General features: G+C 36.1%; 1 protein-coding gene across 1 annotated transcript; it reads left to right on the forward strand.

Annotated features, from left to right (window-relative positions):
• Positions 1–6,546: 6,546 nt before the first annotated feature.
• On the forward strand, positions 6,547–13,385 carry LOC119786106 (LIM/homeobox protein Lhx1-like). The gene is made up of 5 exons (XM_038289205.1): positions 6,547–6,716; positions 7,417–7,637; positions 7,720–7,994; positions 9,609–9,765; positions 12,088–13,385. Exons 1-5 carry the CDS (start codon positions 6,547–6,549, stop codon positions 12,492–12,494), a joined length of 1,230 nt encoding a protein of 409 aa, XP_038145133.1. The 3' UTR covers positions 12,495–13,385.
• Positions 13,386–21,467: the final 8,082 nt, after the last annotated feature.

A 21,467-nucleotide genomic window follows, 5' to 3' on the forward strand; every position in this document is an offset into this window, starting at 1 on the left:
CCGTGGGTACCCCTGGTCCCCTGGGCCCTTTCACCGAGCGGCCCCTTAGGCGAATCACTCTCTCTCCCTGCTCCTCTCATATGGAGTCGTTTTCCATCTCGCCGCACAGGCTACCTCACAGTCGTACTCATGCATGCAAACAATGTGACACTCTTTCAATACTGCCTCTAACCGTCATCAACTACTTATAATTGTTAATATTTTTGGATAAAAAACATGTAGAGAAATATAACTGCCTTACTTTTATGGCATATATTTTTGGCCTATCATTTTATTGGGTTATAATATGCCAATATGATCTCATCTAATTCACAAGAGCTTTTGGATTATACACATGGGAGTTTGCTCATTAACCTAACATATGCTGCTCTCCTCAGGAGTTTTAAGGACATAAAATGAGAGTCCTTGCTTTTTATTATCTTTAATACAAGATTAAAAAAAAACATTCCCTTGTATTTACGCCTGTATTTTTAGGGTGGTTGTTGTGCTGGAAGTTAAACCTCTACCCCAGTCTCAGGTCTTCTGCAGCCTGTAACATTGTTTTTTTTCTTGAAAGATTGCAGTGTATTAGCTCCATCCATCTTCCCATCAACTCTAACGGGCTTCTCTGTTCCTGCGCAAGAAAAGCATCTTCACAGCATGTTTCACACTGGAGATGGTACGTTCAGAGTGAATTGCAGTGATTAGTTTTACAATATACTGGGAAGTTTCGTAAAATAAAAATAAATAAATTGATAAGCTTTCAACATGACTTGTATAGAAAAGCAAAAACAACTCTTCACAAACAATATATATATATATATATATATATATATATATATATATATATATATATATATATATATATATTTTTTTTTTTATATATATATATATTTCCAGTATTCCCTGCATAAGCTGTTAAACTCTGTCACTCCTCCAGAGGCACCAAGGGGCTCTTGGCTGCTTCTCTGATTAATGCTCTCTTTTCAAGACCTTTCAGTTTAATTGGACTTCCCTGTTTTTCAGTTGTGCAGTTGTGCAACTATTTTCTTTTTTTAACCAAAAGGTGAATCCCTGGACTGTGTTTAACAAAACAGATGAGATAAAACCACATACAAATGAAATGCATGCAGTAGGCTAATTGAGAGACTTTTATAAGCAGTTTGTTTCCCAGGATTTTATTTATGATCATCAAAGTAAAAATCATGCTTCTCTTTCTTTGCACAATGATTTGCTGCTTTAGAGTTGCTGTATGAAATTTTTATCACTTCGTTACTTTTTGGTTTCTGTGCGATACAAAAAAAAACACTTTAAGATGCATGAATACTTTTAAAAGCGTTCTACATAATCTGCTATTGTACATGTTTATCTTTTAAGAGGCGTATGGAGGAGCTGACTACTCATTCCTCTTGTTCTTCTCTGTATGTCTTGTAAAATTACAACTAATCAAGCAGAGTGTATCTGTAGGAGATACTGGAAATACTGTATGCGGTTTTTCTGCTAAACTGAAAAAGTCATGCTAAGCTGCTCCACTTTCCAGTTAAAGATATTAAGGCTTTGAGGTCATTTGGCTCAGTGGAGAAAAGGAACAGATGGTGTGTCCTTTTGCCAGGAAAAGAATAATAAACTTTGTTTAAAACTGGCTGGAGCGCTGTACACAATCCTGTTTAAATAACCAGAGTTTTGTGATACCAACAAGATAAAAGTTTACAACTATTTTTTTAAATTATTATATTGGTATATAGCATGCAATTAAGTATTGGACACGTCAATAATTGTCTGGGTGTTAACATTTCTAAAAGGGCCAGCAAAGCAGAAAGCCCTTTCATGCAAATATATCTAATAACATTATATATTAATTAGTCCTTGAAATAAGGTTATGGGTAAATAAATTGAATGATAAAGGGACTGAGTATTGGATCAAGAAAAGATTATACAAACAGATATTAAAACCCACAAAACCTGTTTTATTTGTCCATATTTAGGACTATTCCTTTTGCTATATCCAAATCAATATAAGCAGAATAAATATTAACTGGTGTAATATTGCTATGAGCTGTACAATGATAAAAAGTGAACAGACCAGTAATAAAATGTTGCAAAACATGAGTAACATTTGACCCTTTAACACAAAGTAGGAGAAACTTGATTTAACCATAAACCAACAAGTTTTCTCAACATAAAATGTATTTATTGAATTCAATATATTAAAGAACCTTAGAATAGCAGGTGTATTTTTTTGTTATGAAACAATAACAAAAAAGGTCCCCAAAAAGTGGCCTCTATATAAATAATATTTGATAAACTCCAAGCTGAGGAAAGTGTGTGATAAACATTGTTTCAAGGGTGTAGAATAAAACAAAATAGTAAAATCTAAAAGAATAAACACTGATTTAGTTTAGTTCATTTATATTGTGCAAACTCATACCACAATTCATTTTAATCCTATCACACAGACAGATTATTTGAAATGGTTTCTGTCTAAGGAAAGCAGGCAAATTGCATCAGGTGATAGACTTGCAAAGTTCAATTCCACGTTGCTGATTTTGCAGTAATCTCTCATCCCAAACAAACATACATGTTGCAACAGTGGAGAGAAAAACTCATTTTTAACAGGAAGAAGAGACGCGCTGATCCAGGACTGCTTCATATGTGAGGTTAAAGTAAAACAGTCACTGGCTTCATCTAGAAGAGAAACACAGCTGAGTAGATAAGCTCTAAATCAATTTCCAAGTCTATAGGATTAAAAAGAGGACAAATAGTAAAGTAAAAGCTCATCTAGATGAGGACATAGGTGAATGCTTTGGATTTTATTGTGAACATCGTGTTCAGAGACAGAATGATTTTGCATGTCATCTGCAATTGTCATGTTTATAGTGAAGAATATGGTCTGGGTTATCTTGCACCATGTGTTACTGGCAGAATGAATATAATAAAGATTCTTAATAAAGATGAAAAAAGTGTAGATTTACAACAAAAACTCTCAAACATATAGCCAAGGAAGATAAAACTAGGAAAGAAAACACAGGATTTAAAAATAAATCGAAGGCAGAAGGGAGAGGATAGGTGAAGGGTTCATCTTAAACTTAATCCCTGACTCAAAGGTCACCCTAAAGAAATACAGAACATTTCTATAAAATCGATAGAAATCTATAAATAAAACTGGGGATTAGACAACATAAAAGAAAAGTATTGTCATTTTATACATTTGAATAATCATGTTGCCTTTTTAAGTCAGATGGATAAAGTGTTTCGTGCTAACAATGGAATTAGCACCACTGAGTGTGTATCCATGAGAGGAGGTGAAAATATCAGGTTTTACAGTGAGTGTCTCTCTCAGTGCTGCCAGAAACACTTGTCATGCCATATTATGTGCTGCCAGGTATTTTCCTGCTCTCTATAACTTTCCCATCCCACTCCTGCCTAATCAGTTTTAATTGACTTTAATTAGCATCTAGTAATTAATTTTGTTTTCTACAATTTATTTGTGTGACTGATCCCAGCGGGTGGTCTTGTTCAGCTCGTTAGGGCCAATTAGCTGCAATTAACAAACACTAATGACGTGCCTCTTTTCATTCCAAAACAAACAATGTGCACCCTGCCAAATTCCAGCACTGCACTGAGATCTTTTTTGTGTGCGAGTGAGCTTAATTTGACACACATGCTCATCAAGGAATTTCAAATTACTTTGGATGGAATATTTCACCTATTTATCATTTTTTTTATGTTTTATGTGTCCTGTCTGCAAGGTTTCCAAATACAATCGAGGTAAAGGATGTTCAGTCAAGTCAATGTTTATTTATTTTTATTTTTTTTTGTGATTTTCTTTTATATACACTGATGCCGACTGATCTGAAAAGGCTGAATGCACTGGATTTATTAAACTTACTATTATATGTTATCCAATGCAAAGAAGAGGTACTAATTACATTCATTTTGGCCATCTTAGGAAACAATAAATATTTAAGTACTAGGCAATGCAAGGAAATTAAAAAAAAACAACAGCTCTTGCAATCTTTCTGTCCCAACAGCAACAGATTTTCCTTCTTGCAAAGACCATAACAGGAATCTTTGAAGACATGCATTATTTCAACAGATTCTTAAAATAAATCTAAGATTTTTTTCTTCTGGCAGCAGCAAGGTCTCGTGAATTAATAAATTAGTGAATAGCTGACTGCAATGCTATCAAATTCTACAATACCTAACAGCCTACAGCATTTTTGCATTTTTTTTAACAGGCCAAACATCTGAGTCGCTCTCCATGGTACTTAAATCAACAAGGAAAATAAAGAATGAATAGAAAGAATAGTAGGGATGATACAAATTTTCTTTTTAGTTAATTATTTTTTAAATATTTACTATGATCAAAATTACAGATAAAATCTGAAATGATTGTATCTGCTGTGCATTAATGTCCATGATGCATATTGGTCAAATAATCAAAATACTTATTAAACTAAAATGATTTTTCTAGTCATGTTGGATTGATATATAAAGATTAAATTGCCAGAATCTCTTCTTTAAATGACCTATAAGACTAAAGAAATTATAACTTAAGTAAGGGCCAGGGGGGGAAAAAAAGAATTTTCTGTTGGCTAATCTTTTTCTGCATAAAAAAAAATCAAGAGAAAAAAGTATAAGGGTTAACAAAAACAAAACGAAAAGAAAAGAAAGGCTTGCAATATCTGATCTTGTCCAAGAAAGATTCCCAATTTCAGCTCTTTAATTTCCCTACAGTACAGTTCCCCCTGCTGCTGGGACCTGCAGTTATCGGAGTCGAACAGAGCTGGGAGCCTTGGAGGGGGAAGTGCGCTATCTGCGTCCCCATGTGCACCAACATGATCCGATAAGATCTATAAGAGACGGCCTATCGCCTCAGATTATAACCATTAGTGATGCTCGTCCTTTAAGAGGGATGAAGATTAATGCTTGGCCACAACATTAATCTATCTGTCCTCTCCTCTATGCTGAAGGGACAGACCTACTGATCATCAGTCACCTGCCACTACTTCCAGGCTCTTTTCCAAGGAAAACATATTAATGACATCATGACTGACTCTTAAAATGAAATCATTATTGTTTCTAAAACTACAATGTAGACCAAAAACAGCTAAAAAGAAAACTGGAACAGAGTCAGCATGTTTCTTGAACTGTATGTCCTTATTAAACAAACTATTGGATCGTATTTGATCAGTAAAATGTATATTTACATACATACCAACAATGGGAACTGATTTATTATCTAAGTATAAGAAGTTACTGAAATAGTAGGGAAATTTATGTCAATAAGGCGGCATATAAAGAGTTCCTCATACAACTGCTGCTAAAATTGTGTAGTTTACCAGAAACAACAGGATTAGAAGGCTGCTCACTTTCAAGTGAAGCTTTAGTGTTTTCTCTAAATAGTCAATAATGCATAAAAACTTTTTCAATATATTCTAAAGGAATGGCATATAAACAGTTTTCCTGAAAAGTACCGATAAAAGGGCTGCTTATTTTAAACCACTGGGTATAGAAGCATAACTTTCTTGCAAGTATGACTTTTGCTAAACAAATTAGGCCTGGATATGCATTTAAATTATTATTGAAAACAAAAGCTAAATTCCAAACACAAACATTCACAACCAAAAGTTTAAGTACAGCTAATATTTCTATTATTTCTATTATTCGTATTTCTACGATACCACTAGAATAAAAAATATCAGCCGTAGTGTGTTTAAAAAGCTCAACCTATTATTGGAGACACAGCTGCCTGAATGAATATCACCTTTTTGATAAGATTTATTTGAAAAAAATAATAAAGCTTGTACAAAAATGTGTCAATCAATAAAAAATAAGTTTATAAACTAATATTTTGGGAATAAAATTTCCATGTGGTTAAAATGCGAATCTTTTTGTCAGTTGTTCATTACCCTACAAAATCCCATTTCATAGTGCAGGCCCTGGCTTAGTAATAGGGAGTCTATGGGTTTATAGCGTTGTTGTTAAGTTTTTATTGTTTTAGAATAAAAATCGTTTACCTTTATTGTGTATACCCGGTGTATTACATTTATAAGCATGAAACACAAACAAAGCTGACTCCTCATAGGTTTCTGGGGCTGATGACGTAGACTGTTCCTTATTAAGCAATAGGCTGAGCAGCACAAGGTGCGCTCATTACAGCCTTCAGGCTCAGAGCTCATCAGAGGAACAGAGCGCAGGCTGTGTGCTCCGACTGCTCTTCACCTCTATTTCACTGTTTTTCATACAGCGCGGGGGATATTTTGCCATTTTTATATTGTTAATTTTTTTTCGATCAAATGGGGGAAAAAATTGGAAGATCTTGACGGGCTCGTTTTGATTTACAAGAAATAATTGAATCACAGAGATGCTTCCTATTATATGATGAAAAGAATCTTTGGTTCGGAGCCGTTTTGGATTACAGGACCCAACAAACGGATGGTGATGTAGCCCAGTCATTCACAGCAACCTGGACCCAGTGGATTTCCAGGATCCCAACATCAGAAAATCGCAAAGGGAGGAAAACAGTCCGATTCTAATCAGCTGGACCGGAACCTAGTCCGGACAATGCTGCACTGTGCCGACTGTGAGAAGCCTATTCTGGACAGGTTCCTTCTAAAAGTTTTGGACAGACCATGGCACATCAAGTGTGTCCAGTGCTGCGAGTGCAAATGTAGTCTCACAGAGAAGTGCTTCTCTAGGGATGGAAGGCTATATTGTAAGAATGACTTCTTTAGGTAAGCCCCAAATGATTTTATATCCAAAATATATTCAGATTATTAAAGTATTTTTTTTCCAGAAATAATGCAACATAAAAAAAAAAAAAAACCTTAGAAGCAGGTTCCCCCAAAATACAGAAAATTAAATTAATTAAGCTTAGAAAAACAATACATTTAATTTTGCTGGAAACAAATAATAGTGTGGAAAGGGAATTATCTTGGATTAATATATATTTTTTTCTATTATCTAATATGTTACTAATCATATAGAAATAAATCTACATTAAATATTGAACCTAACAGTTATGATTAGAAAATTAGATTACATTTTCAACCATGCACTGCAAAAAAAATTCATATCTCAATAAGTAATATTTTCTTAAAATAAATGAATGTTTTCTTGAGTTGAGTAGGCTGCGAATGAAACAAGACAATTTTCATTTAACACAAGAAAACAACAATTACATTTTATGTTATATTTGATCTTATTTGAAAAGGAAATCAAATGATCTACCCACTCAAATTAAGGGGAAATACACTTTATTTAAGAAACCTTTACTTATTTCTAGATCATTTTTGCAGTGTATTTGGGAACAACAAAGGCTAAGTTTATTCTTTATATATAATTTAAATATTTTACCTAATTATTTACGTACTGATACTTTCCAAAAAAGTTATACTGAAACTTTCTCTTGTATCATTGTTTTATTCTAAACAGGAGATTTGGGACCAAGTGTGGAGGCTGCTCGCAGGGGATTTTGCCCAGTGATCTTGTCCGCAGGGCAAAGAGCAAAGTGTTTCACCTCAACTGTTTCACCTGTATGATGTGTAACAAGCAGCTGTCCACCGGGGAGGAATTATACATCCTGGACGAGTTCAAGTTTGTCTGCAAGGAGGACTATCAGAACAACAATGGGAAAGACACAATCCTGCTTTCAGGTGACCTCATCGAGCCTCGCTGCTGTAATGACGCTCATATTGACTCCCTGCTCTTACATGCCATTGTTTACTTCTCTGACAGTAACGACGTGCAGCGATCGGAGCCTCTCTCCGGACTCCCAGGATCCGCAGGACGACGGGAAGGACTCGGAGGGCGGACACGCGTCCGACAAGGAGACGTGCGGCAACGACAACGACGAGCAGAGCGCCGTGGGTAAGCGGCGCGGGCCTCGGACCACCATCAAGGCCAAGCAGCTGGAGACGCTGAAGGCTGCGTTCGCCGCCACACCGAAGCCCACCAGACACATCCGGGAGCAGCTGTCCCGGGAGACCGGCCTCAATATGAGGGTGATCCAGGTGAGAAGGAGGCAGAGCTTGGAACGAGCTGAAAACATAAATAAAATAATAATATTTAATAATTTTAGACTATTTTTATTATTTATTCTTTAGTTGATGGCATGTTAACTATACAAAAAGAAAAAAAAAATTAACTGTGAAAAACAAGTATTCGTTTTTCTTGTGAAATGAACATCCAAAGTGCCGACCTTCCTGTTTCACTTTTTACTTTTTTTATTGCGTTTTTTTCCTTCTGTTTTTTCCCATTATTGTCTCTACCTCTCAAACAAGTCAGACTGCTTGAATGAATAAAAAAGATCCGTGTAAACATTAGAGTGTTTTAATCTTTTTACTTAGTCAACATTTCTAAGTTTTGGCTCTGTAAGTTTTAAAACTAAAAAACACTCAAATAAATCACTTAAATGTAATCATTTCCCAATTGCTAAACTAAATTATTTCAATTATGAATAATTATTAATGTAATTTACTTTATTCGTTTATCCTCCGAAGTTAAAAAGTAACATAAAATAAGAATTAGTTTGAGATTACAGCATGTTTCTGAAGTTGTAATAAGCTTTTATAATCTTTTTGCAGTGAACCTATTTCCATCACAACCACAGGCATGTCAGTCATTGGCAAGTAGCTATAAGCCCAACTAAGTCAGACCTTAGTCTGAAGTGACATATAAATTACACCATTCTGGTTTTATCAAGGTAACTTTCCCTGTTAAGTTTCATAGTGGTGTTCAATTTCTGTGGAGTAAAAATATACATTTTTGGTTAAAAAAAATAATTTGCACATTGTGGTTATTTTTTCAGAACTACAATTTGCAAATAAAAGAAATACAATAGACTTCTGCATTTTATTTATCATACAGAATACCTAAATCCTAGCAATGTTCACCATTTAAAGTAACAAATCCCCAAACTTTTGAGCAGATTTTCCTCTAGTCATCTGATCATACGGTTGGCACAAATATTTTATCCAAGTTTAGAAAGCTTTGTGACAGTGGAAAATTGCTGGAAACCTTAACCCCCTTATCTTTTTTCTTTTTACAAACCATATAAAACAAAGAGTTGCAATAATTAGTAAGAATAAAGCAGTGAATTTTGAATTTTTTTTTGCACTTAAATACATTCATTTGGCTATTCCTGTTACATACATAATTCGATCTTACACATTTTTGTAAAAAAAAAAAAAATAGATACAGACAATTTGTTATTGCAACTTAAATTCCTCGAATTAAAAGCTTGTTTTATCGGTGCAGATCTGTTTATCTCTGATGGACATTCACACAACAAGTAAGTCAAACTGTTGACTGAGACAATATAAAACTAATACATGCTTAAACGGGATTTCCTGTCCTAAAAAGTCTAAATAATAGATTATATCCTATTTTGAATATTACTTTCACAAACTATCATGCTTGGTGGAAATCCTAATACTCTAAACGAGCTCGCATTTATCTTGTTATCTTCTAAGATTTGGCTTATTTCTGGAGTCTTGATATGGGAGCAAATATCTAATTTAAAGTTTCTATTTTTTATTTTATTTTATTCTTTTTGTGCCTCCTCTATCATTTCATTAATTCCTCTCTAGCCTATTATTGAAAATGTCAATTGATGTCTCCTGAAGGTTTGGTTCCAAAACCGGAGATCCAAAGAGCGCCGCATGAAGCAGCTGAGCGCACTGAGCGCGCGGAGGCACGTGTTCTTCCGGAGTCCGAGGAGGATGAGAGCTCTGGGAGAGAGACTGGAGCCTGGAGAGCTTGGCCATTTCTCCTATTATGGAGGTCAGATACATAACGGCGCCATGTCTTTTCATTATACTTGTCATTCATAAAGCTGTTTCAGTCTTTGTGTTCTGCTGCCATTCACGCGCTGACCAGGGGCGTCTCTAGGTTTAAGACACAAGGGTGGCTCAGCCCCTAGAATATAATGCGCGCGAATAGCGCGCGCCGAATTTTTTCAGTGCACCTGCTAAGGCGTTGTCTAAGACAAGGGTGTAACTTTGTGTTGAAAGTTGGTGGGGACGGCTCATAAGGAAAGGGAGCTACCTGCGCGACGCCTTTTTTTTTTTGTTGGAAAGGATAAAGCCAAAAAAATGCGAATAACATTTATCAATTTAATGCTTACAGTTGAAAACATAACTGTTACAATATTCACTTATATATTTTGTGCAAAAAATATCACATAAATATAAACAGACAGTACAAATCAAATAAATATATCAATTTTGTAGAACATTTATTGACAGTCAATTTTGGGTCACTTTTTAAAATTAATTTACTTTTAAACCAGGACTCGGACAAGATCATATGGGACCTTAAGCAGAATATGATTAAGCAACTCCGTCTTTCTGTCAAGAACATCCACCAGCAGGGTATCCAGGGGGGGATTTACCATTAGGCAATACTAGGCAGTTGCCCAGGGCCCCAAGTTCTGGGGGCCCCATAAAACTCTGTTTCCATGTATGGTTAATACAACTAATCCTTATTTGTGCACATTAATTATGTTTTTGATAAAAATCCTTTGTCTAAAATGCCATCAGAACGCTGATAAATAGAGAGAAAAAAGGGACAAGAAGAGAGGGACAAAACCTAGAACAGATAATGGATGTCTATTCTATTAACATTTCTCTATCTGTAGAATGGGTCTGTTTTATGGGTTTTCTTCTCAGGGGGCCCCCTGCCTGTCTTTGCCTAGGGCCCCAAATTTCCTAAATCCGCCCCTGAGGGTATCACTACTGATTTGATAGAATCTGGGAGAGCGGACTATGTTCAACCATCCATTTTCTTTAACCTTATCCCTCAGTGGAATCAGGAGGTGCTGGTGCATATCTCTAGCCACGTTCTGGGTGAGAGGTGGGATCACCCTGGACAGGTCACCAGTCTGTCGCAGTATGTTCAACCAGCTTAAAAGTAATCGGTAATCAGATTTATTATTTGCACTTTTACTAAGTGAACTTTCTAACTCCCTTAAATCTGAAATTCCAATGCCAAAATTGTTTAAATCTTTTATCTTTGGACCCCCTGCAGAGTGACGTCACACCTGCAAGATCCTATCCTTACCTTCCTGCTAGATTGCAAAAAGCAGCTTGCTCATGAGTTGACAACATAACACGCTAAATCTTAAATGTACATGTACATATAAAAGAAAAAGGGGCGCAGTGCTTGCTACTGAATGGCAACACTATCAAAGTCAGGAAAAAGTTTTAAGTAAAGCCGGGATTAAAACAGTAGCTACAAGAAGCTTCAAATAAAAGGTGTTCTTTATGTTCAACCTAAACACCAACTCCGATAGACCATCAGCAGAGCAGGTGTTTAAATTAATCAATCACTGCTGCGAAAGCTTATAGCAGTGAAAGCTAATATACCACAGCCATCACTTAATAAACGCAAAATAAACAACCCTCTAAAAACGGAAAACTGTAATGGACTGAAAGTCCTGTTTTTTATGTGGGAAATTATTTGCGTGTGTTTTAGTATAATTCTGATATATTGGCGCTGTTGTCTGTTTCTATGGCAACGATACTGAATGTAGTGTAGCTTAGAGACCTGCATGGGTCGAGTTTTACCAACCCGCACCCGCCCGAACCCGTTAGGATGACTACCGAACCCGACCCGTCACCCGCGGATATCTTCAATTCAAATGTTATGGGGAGAGGTTGGAGGGGGGTGATGGGGAGAAAGCGAGAGGCAACAGAATCTTTTTTCTGAGTTTTTTTGTCGGGGTTTGTGGACGGTGAGCAGCGGGGAGAACTTTTTTTATTTTCTTTCTGAGGAGCGGCATGAATGGGGTTTAAATCAGATATACACAGCACCGAAAGCAAAATACGTGTACAAAATATTGGTGGGGACATGTCCACACCAGTCCTTAAGGAAGTTACGCCTATGATTGTTCAGATTAACTTGTCTTCTTTATGGCTTTTATTCGGTGCTTTACTGCATTTGTTTTGGGAAAATATGAGGAAAAAATAAATACAGAAAAAAATATATATTTTTTAAAATCGCAAAATAATTATAGGGTGGCTAATGCCAAAGAAAGGGTGGCTGAAGCCACCCTAAATAGGTCTAACGACGCTTATGTGACCCCCATGTTTTTAACAAACGCAGATTATCCCAGTGAATACTACGGCCCAGGAGGGAATTACGAGTACTTCCAAGGCCCGCCTTCATCCCAAGCTCAGACCCCAGCAGACTTGGGCTTTGTCCCATCCACGGTCCCCGCCGGCACCCCGTTAGGAGCCATGGACCACCACCACCATCACCACCACCAACACGCAGCGGTGGGGCAGCACCACTGCGGCGGAGGAGAGGTACCGTGTTTCTCGGACAGCGCGTCACACCACCCTGCGGACTCGCCCAGCCCAGAGCCCAGCGGGCCCGGTTCCATTCACAGCATCTCCAGCGAGCTGTGCGGCCCCGGAACGCCGTTCACCGCTGTGACCCTCAGCGACACCGGATACAGCAACCAGCTGTCACAGCCCTCCTCTGAACTGAGTGAAGGCACTGCCTGGTAATACGGACAAAACTAAGCACTCACTTTATTTTATTTATTTATTTATTTATTTATTTATTTATTTATTTATTTATTTATTTATTTATTTATTTATTTAGGCACTTGTTTAAAAAGTTTTCATGTGAATGTCCAGCAGTACTTTTTTTTGAAGATAGGCCTCATTGATCAAGCAATAAGCAAACAATGGTTTAAGTTTGTTTCAGAGGATGGGAAGCAAAAATCCTTCTTAAAAACTCAACTATATTGAATTAATCTGGGGTTTAATAATTGGCCAAAGGGTCATTTAGGCTCCCCTAACCTCCAGAAGACCTGTTAAAACATTTTTTTTTTATGAAACCTGAAATAAACCTGCCTGTTGTAGCATAAACTCTGTGTTCAATTAATAAATATATTTGTTTTAAGAAGAGGGTCTGAAATGCATTTATTTTCTTCACTTTAATTATACTGCACTTTGTTTTCAGCCGACTGATTAAGAAGTTTAGGGTATGATTTTCCATGAGGATGCTTTAGCAGCACTGTCCAGGATTATCAGAAGTTCTGACCTGAACATGCATGATGTACTGTACACTTTTTTTTTGTTGTTCTTGTTTTTTTTTACACACTGACAAACAGAACCCTGTCTCTTTGTAATTATGTAAACCAGGATTTTATCATTTGGTTACAAATCACACGCTATGACTGTGACACTAAAAAGATCTATACAGTATGTCTCTCAGGACTGTGATTTGATTTCTTTTTTGTAACGTCTTTACATGTCTGCCTTCAGAATGATATCTTTGTAAGTCTGACGATTTTATATTGGTGAAGAAGGGTGATTTGGCTTCATCGCGGGTCCATCTGTATGTGGGATTATGAAGAAATAATGTACAGAACAGTAAATGGTTTTCTTAAGGCTCTGCTGCTCGAGTGTTTTATTTAGATCATATTTTGTCCTTCTGTTAGAGAAACAGTTTAAGGCAAAACTCGGATGCAGTTCTGCACTTTTAGCTGTCCAGTGGAAACGATTTCAACCAACTCTGTAATATGTTTTAAGCTTGGTTTTATGCACTACTAAGAAAGAAAGAGGGACTTTATCTATATAGACTCAAATGTAAAATAAATGGATTTCAGAGTCTTCTATGCAACAAGAAATGCTCTTCCTTTTAGCATTGCTGCTTTATTGATAACCAAAAAAAGTTGCCAGTTGTTGTCCTTTTAGTCAAGTCATTCTATCTCTAAAGTTAGTAAGGATTGTTTGTGCTACATTGTAGAGACAACACATTTATTTACTCAGGGTGTCCGTTGGGCTTAGTCAACATAAAACATTTAAAATAACTTCTCTTTAAAGCAGCTTATATCTATGTATACTTACAACTGCTGCGTAAATAATAACCCAACTTGATTGATTTTGCTATCCGAGCCCAATCAAAACAGGCCAACCCAGGCCTGTGATAATATAACATTAAAGGGTTGGGTTAATGGTTCGAGCCAGCATAATAGGTCAGGTTCTTCAAACCAAAAACAGGGTAAACTGACTCATCTGTAATGTATTATTTAAGTAGATGTTAAAACAATCAAAATTAGTTGATTAAATTAACCTAAACCCCGAAGTTCTAAACAAATCATATCCTGCTCAAAAATAAATAATCCATTTATTATCTGCTTATGACCTGCAAGTGTGCAGGAACCGTATTTTTAAAATCATCAAATCAAAATAGGAATTATGATTTGGGAGTTTCTTTTATGATCATTTTATAAATGCAAAACTATCAATGTATTTCACAGTTAATAACATGAATAGGGGGCATATTTTTGAGCATTCTTAATGCACTTGCAGGAACACATAAAACACAAACAAATAAAGCGGTTCTAGTCTTTTTGTATTAACTTATAAGCATGATTATTCTAAATGGACCAATCTGTTCTCTAACTCGAACAGTCCATATCACATTCCAGATGGTGATCTGTGAAAAATGATAGAGCTCTCTCTAACCATCATCAACCTATAAAACACTGTCACTTGTTTTGCCCCAATATTTGATTAAAGCTATTCAACATCTCTACCAACAGCATAAACACAGAATTTGGGTTAAAAGCAGTCATTTGCTTTGTTTGTAGATTTTTCTCCTCTACTTGGAGATTTTTTTTTAAAACCAGAGCTTCTGCTTGTGGCGCTCCTGATATTGTTTGCTGCTTTAAAACACATGTGGGCAGAGATGAGTAAAAGTAACAACTTTTACGATAATCTTCCCATTCAGCTAAATCCATCTATTTGCTTTTTCCTTGTCAGGATGGCAGGGCGGTTGATACCTATCTCCTCAGACGGGAGGCGAGTAAACTCTGGCTGGATCGGCAGTCCATCACAGCGATACAAAGAGACAGACAGGACAAAACAACCATGCACTCACAAACTCACTCCTATGGACAGTTTACATATAGTGAACTTGTTCATCTCAAGCACAAGGCTGAACAAAATACTAATCAGTTAAGACTATTCTATATACAGTAAAGGATGAATCCCCTTTCTGTTTCCTCCCTCCTTTTAGGTTTATGTACAAACTGCAAACTGACATTACATCTAGGTCCACCCATAGTGGGGAAGTTAGTGTTAGGTTTCCTGCACACTTCTGCACACGCTGGTAGATTGACAGCTAGCTCTAGACAAATGCACAATTCTATTGGTCAAAGTTGCAGGTGTGAAATTGTTATTTTTTTAGAGGCCATTAGAGGGACTACTGAAAAACAATTATTATTACACATAAGGAGAAATATAAACATTTCCCTAAATGAATCCAACAATTGAAACTCAGGGACTACACCCTTAATGCATATATGGTTTGTACAGGTGTCTTTAGCTAATGTATGTGTTGTTATTATAGACACAGAGATTTCAAACATTTGAATAATGTAGAGGAGCTTATGATATTTCTCAAATACAATACAATGTATACCATAGTGGAATCTGCATGAAATATGGACATGTGCAAATTTTGATGCACCAATGAGTGAAGAAACTGCATATAGTGTAAGCAGACTTACACCACATAACAATGTAGAGGGAAGAAAGAGAACAGAGATTTTATCAACATTGTTTATTTAAAGAGAGTGTCTAAAATTTTTATAAAAGGGAAAAGTGTTGAAGATAAATCAAATGGCCCAGGCCAAAATTAGACCATCTGAAACACTAACTGTGAACATAACATTTTTCTATCTTTCGTATAAAACTAAAATATTAAAAACGATTTTATTTTTAGTTTTTTTAATCAAGACTTTTCTCTACAAAGAAACTAATATATAATTTGATTTAATACATTCTAGTTAAAGGGAAAGAAAATGATTAATCTATGAATTAGGTGAATGGATTGCAGTCTTACTGATATTGCTGTAGATATTAACATTATTATACTTAATTATTTATTTATATCTTGTAATTGACAGATTGGATGAGATCTAATAAAGTTTCAATCATCTTACTGAATTGTTCCACATTGCTTATGAGTTTTTTTTCTAATGCTGGGTAACCATATGGGTCACCATCTAATGTTTGGTTAAGACTCCCAACATGCAAGCTCAGCATCTAAGTTAAAGGAAACATCACAGCAGCTTTTATTTTGTATTGGGTGGTAGTTGTTGTTTTAATGATACTCTGTTGTTACTTATCATGTTGTAAAAATCAAAACCGCTTCAAAGTATAGTCTAATGTTTAATAAATGTCATATATGAAAAAAAAAAAGAATATTTACATGGTACTTTTTTACGTTTTGACTGTAAATAAAAGCAGAAAACACTTTCAAAGTCATATATCAAATATCTCAGTTAGGATCAAAACCATAGCTAAGATTACTGTGTGTGTGTGTCACCGAGATGGTTACATCATGGCTTTGTATGCTATTGCAAGATAAAAATTATAATGCGAATTTCCAGGAGATTCAATTTTCATCTGTTCAAAAAGCTATATACAAAAAAAGACCAAGGATCTCGAATATCATACTATTCAGGGAGGAGAGATCATCGCTGTCCATGATAATGTATTTTAGTGTGAGAATAAAAGACCTTGGATCATGGCTGAAACTAGTAAAAGAGTAGTTCTAATACTGTTGAACAGCTTTTGTTTAGATTGGCTGTCTAAGGTAGTCGTCATTTTAAGAGACATGTCCTACAGTCAAAACCAACCAAAACTGAGGTGTCTGCCACTAATGATCACAATTATATTTGGAGAAAATGTAAGACAAGCCTGAGTGTCTTATGTCTGCAGCAAGTGGTTTGGTTCTTTACTGCATGGAACTGGTGCACTTTACAAAATAGATAGCATTAAGTACTGCAAAAACGATCTAGAAGTAAGTATAAATTTCTTAAATCAAGTGTTTTTTCCCTCAATCTTTGTAGGTAAAGATGATTTGCAAATTAAATTAGTATTTTTACTCTTTAAATAAGATAATTAGATAAAATGCAGTTGGTTTTTTTTCTTATTTTAAATGTAAATTACCTTGTTCTGTTGGCAAAGTGTCTCACCTCCTCCATTCAAGACAAAATGCACTTATTTTAAGAACAAAATGATTTTAGATATACATTTTTTAGCCATAAATTTTTGCAGTGTAATGAACGATATGTAAAAACACTAAAACTACATTTTAAAGAACTTAAAGGTTGGATACAAATAGATATTAAATGGACTAACACTGTCATCATAACAATAAAGTGTTACCACGTGGCTTAAGGACAACAAAGTTTATATTTCAGATTAGCAGTCATGATGCTGTGATCTTAGTCCTACAGAAAATAGGTGAGAAGATGTTTGTGAGGAAGATGGCCTGCAAACCTGAATCAGGTGTATATAGATGTTGTTGAAGGATACCCGAAATGTTGGAATTTGTAGTTTCTGAATCAGTTAAAATAGTCTAGAGCAGAGTACAGTACAATAGAGGGATTCATATTAGCGGAATAATTCCTTTTCTGTAATTGGAGCCAGATCCTTTTCATTCCTTAATCTAAATCTTACTTCAACTTAGATTTGGCCTTTTTGTTGTGACTGTTTCCCTTTAATTTGTTCCACAAGCCAATCCAGTTCAACTCTGTCTACACTTCTTGCCCCAGGCTCGGCCGTCCACTTTCTGCATGAAAATCATTCACATGTACAATTTTATAATCAATGCCCACAGTAATAGGATTCCTCTGGCCACGGGCAATTAATACAGTTTTCCCTTCTCCCCCCACCCCCCTGCCTCCCACCCTTCCTTGTGCAGATCTCAAAGCTATGAGACATTGGCTTCTCCTCATTTGCATATTTATTGCATTGGACTCAAATCTGGCGAGTGATTGATGTGGAGCCTGCCTCCTGAATTTTTAGCGGCCTATTATTATGAGAGACGTGGAGGGGGCTGCAGCGCGTCAGTGTACTCCTGATTAAAGTTGAAGAGGACAGAATTATGTGTTCCCCACCTACTGTCTTTTCTGCTGGTGTTTAATCTGCGGGACCCAGGAGCAGATTTCAGCCATAGGTGCTGACTAGTCATTCATTCAGAGAAAAAGCAGCTTCGCTTTGCCTGTTAAGATTTCCATCAGCGTTCATTTTTAGAGATGTTTGGGAAGCTTGCTCCACATTCATGTTGATGAGACTCTGATTTCCCACAGCAGAGATGTAAACTGACAAACACATCTCAGTTTTGCTAATATGATAAGATACATGTGAACATTGTCACCGCTAATCCATGAAATTAACAATTTCTATTTTTTTTTTCTCATAGGTTTGCCTTAAGCAGCAAAAAAAAAAAAAAAAACAAGATTCCTCACGCCTGCAAACAATCATTTCTCGGAAAACATTTGTGGCTTCATTAGGTCTCCGGTTGTTTTTCTACTTTACCAAGTGATTTACCTACAAGGTCTGTCATTTCAATGTGGAAAATGAGACAAAGAGACAGCATAGAGAGGCCTAATGCTTTTCTCATTTGCATTCAAGCGTGTGCTGTTTAAGTGTGAAAAAAAGCTGCCCCGCCACTACAAACATGTGCGTACATGTGTGTAATGGGGTGAAAGAGCAGGATGGAGGAGCTGGAATAGCCCACAACCCCCCTCTGCCTTTCTTATTGTAATTTCAACACTGATTTTCCCAATGTGAAGTGGATGAACTCTATTTTATTTACTGTCAAACTTTTTTAGTGGGTGGCTTACTCGGCAAACAAATGACACCCGGATATTTATACAACAATAATGAGATATTCAGACCCCTTGAACATTTCTGAGATTTAGTCAAAACTGCAGCAAGTTTTATTGGAGCTTTGCATAAAGTGGTGGATAATGATAAGTTAAAATTAATTATTACATATCCTATTTCATAAAAATAAAAATGTGGCATCAACTTTTAAACATTTTTATTTCATTTCAGCTACATCTAGAGCCAGTTTTTGAAAAAAAAAAAAAACACAAAAAATTGTGATTTAAGTCTGCTTTTGAGTAAAAGTTTCTGGACATTTGCAGTTCTTTGCTTTTTGTTGTTTTTTTTAAATCAGGAGTTTAAGAACGGTGGGTTGCAATGTTTGCATTTCTTGAATATTATCAGGGGGTGCAGGCACAATTGCTTTAAGGGCCTCAATAACCCTCTGGGCCACTGTGGACAATCGCCATCTAAATTCAAAAGTAACAGTTGATCTAGTTAAAGAAAGTTTTCTTTGAAAGAAGTCCAACATATTATTTTTTGTTTTTGCACCATTCTACTGTTGCATCGTTTTATGCGTTTTTACAAATTCCCGAAAATTTGCAAAAGGCTACAACGACCCATGCAGGAGAAGTGCTGTGGAGCATAATGATTTCTCTAGCTGACTGCCTCTGTCCTTCAAAGACAGAGGACACTGGTCACAAATCCATTCATTTCACAGGGGCGACGAGAAGCCAACAAAAGAACAGTTCCATGTGGAGTTGACTTTCCACGCTCCGTTGATGTGCTGGTAACACTTCCATTTTAATGGAACTCACATCCCCATATCACTCACTGCTGGACTACTGTTTGCATTGAAATAAAACTCATAAAATCACCAACTGTGAATCTACATGTAACTCCGGATGGATAGATTTAGAGGTAATATCATCTCCACATTCTTTACTCAGAATATTCAAAGGTTCTACAATAGATTCACAAGAAAGTTTGCAACAAATATTCAATAACTAATCACTGTTCTATTAGCTTGACTTTGTATAATAGATTCCAAGGTCAATCTTGGAGTTTTAGATAGTCCGAGTTAGATGTGTAACATGATCACCTCCATTTATGCTGAGTCACTTTAAACTTTTGAAGTTTAAATCCCAGAAAGATTAAAGAAAACTTCAACAAAAAAAATGTATCCTCCTCGTCCTTTTATAATACTCCTGAAAAATCGAATTCATTAAAATCAGAGATTGACTCTGGGATTATTTATATATCAGGCACACTTTTGGTGCATAATTAAAAACATCAGCTTCCTGGTTAAAATGAATGATTTTTTTCAGGGGAAACCCTTGATATATTTTTCTGTGTGGCTCCAGGTTGAAGACCACAAGGCCAACTTTTCCCTCCCCAGAGGTCCTTCAATGCTACAGCCATATTTTCTCTGACATTTACCTCAAGACCCAGTAAGAGCAGCTAACCTGGCCTTGCCCGCTCTTCCAGCATGAACCTGTCCCTGCTCCTATAATTTTTGCAGCACTCAATGACCCCCAGTGATAATTGTGATGTATGACTCTATAGGCATGGCACTTTGGTTGCTGACCTTTCCACCATCCAACACTAGGCAACCTTCAACATCATGCCCCGGCAGCCCCCCCCCCCCCCCCCCCAAACACACACACACTCTTTTGCCACCCGCATTCAGAACCCCCCCTCACTCCAACCCACATGCTGCATCTCGTGGTTGGCTCGATGTATGCGGCTCGCCACACTCCACTGGCTCCATGAATGTTAATGCTGGGAGGAGAGGGGAAGGGAGGAGGGAACTGAATGATACAGGCTGCAGTTTCACCTGGTCTGCTTTACACAGGAGCTTTTTTTTTATGCATATAATGGCTCATATTGCTACATTTATCATGTGTATTATTAAAAACTGACACTTGCATGAATAGTGGAAAAGTGTAATTTTACAGCTAAAGATGGGATGGCGGTCTTTTTATTCTGTTTAAAAGTTCTTTGAAAATAAATAAAAAAGGAAGCACTTTTCTGTTTATTTGAGATTAAAACTATTTTTAGTTTGTCTTCTTTTTTTGTTATGGTTTTTCGCTTGTGAATTTTGTCTTGGCAATTTGCGTTCTTCTAATATTTGCTGAGCCCGTCTGACTGAAAATGTTTGCATTACATGGGGATGACTGGAGGATGTTGTAATCTGCATCTGTTTGAGATGCTTTCGCTGCACTCCACATCCATGCTGGGAAGATACAAGGTAATATTTACTTTTATTTTCTATACCGGCAGCCTTCTAAATATAATATCAAAGCAAAAGCACAGCTCTAAACCATTTTGTTTAAAGTATGAGAGGCTTATTTTATCTTAACTATTAATTATTTCGATTTCTGAACCTCACTGATGAATTTCCTGCTTTTTGCTCTGGAGATTTTAAGGGGAGAAATACTTTTCTGTAAATAGATTTCCTCAATAAACAGTATATTTCTCATTTTATTTACATTTCATTGGCATGAAACAGGATTTTTCAAACCAGTTTATCAAGCTGCTTTTAATTAATCTACCCTAAAATAAATATCATTCATTTTAAATCAACACTGCAACAACATGTTATGAATATATATATAAAGAATATCTTCTACAAATATGCATACATTAAAAATATAACAAATAATCAAAGTTATTAGGAAATTTGAATACTAAATCTCCATAGAAATATGCAAACTTTTGGATATTTATTTTTGTTAATCAGTTATGCATGTTTGAAAACCTTAGTCTAAATGGGAAAAAATAAGATGAACTAACCTAACCACTTTCAGCCTTATGTATCAGAAAAGAGCTGGTCTTTATAAG

Source organism: Cyprinodon tularosa, unplaced genomic scaffold (genome assembly GCF_016077235.1).
Source record: "Cyprinodon tularosa strain WSP-4 unplaced genomic scaffold, ASM1607723v1 ctg265, whole genome shotgun sequence".
In the NCBI taxonomy this organism is placed as follows: domain Eukaryota; kingdom Metazoa; phylum Chordata; class Actinopteri; order Cyprinodontiformes; family Cyprinodontidae; genus Cyprinodon; species Cyprinodon tularosa.

Coding starts and splice junctions, on each gene's coding strand:
- LOC119786106 (XM_038289205.1), top strand. CDS start 6,547: ATGCTGCACTGTGCCGACTGTGAGAAGCCTATTCTGGACAGGTTCCTT. Junction 7,995..9,608: donor TCAATATGAGGGTGATCCAG/GTGAGAAGGAGG, acceptor TGTCTCCTGAAG/GTTTGGTTCCAAAACCGGAG. Junction 9,766..12,087: donor CCATTTCTCCTATTATGGAG/GTCAGATACATA, acceptor TAACAAACGCAG/ATTATCCCAGTGAATACTAC.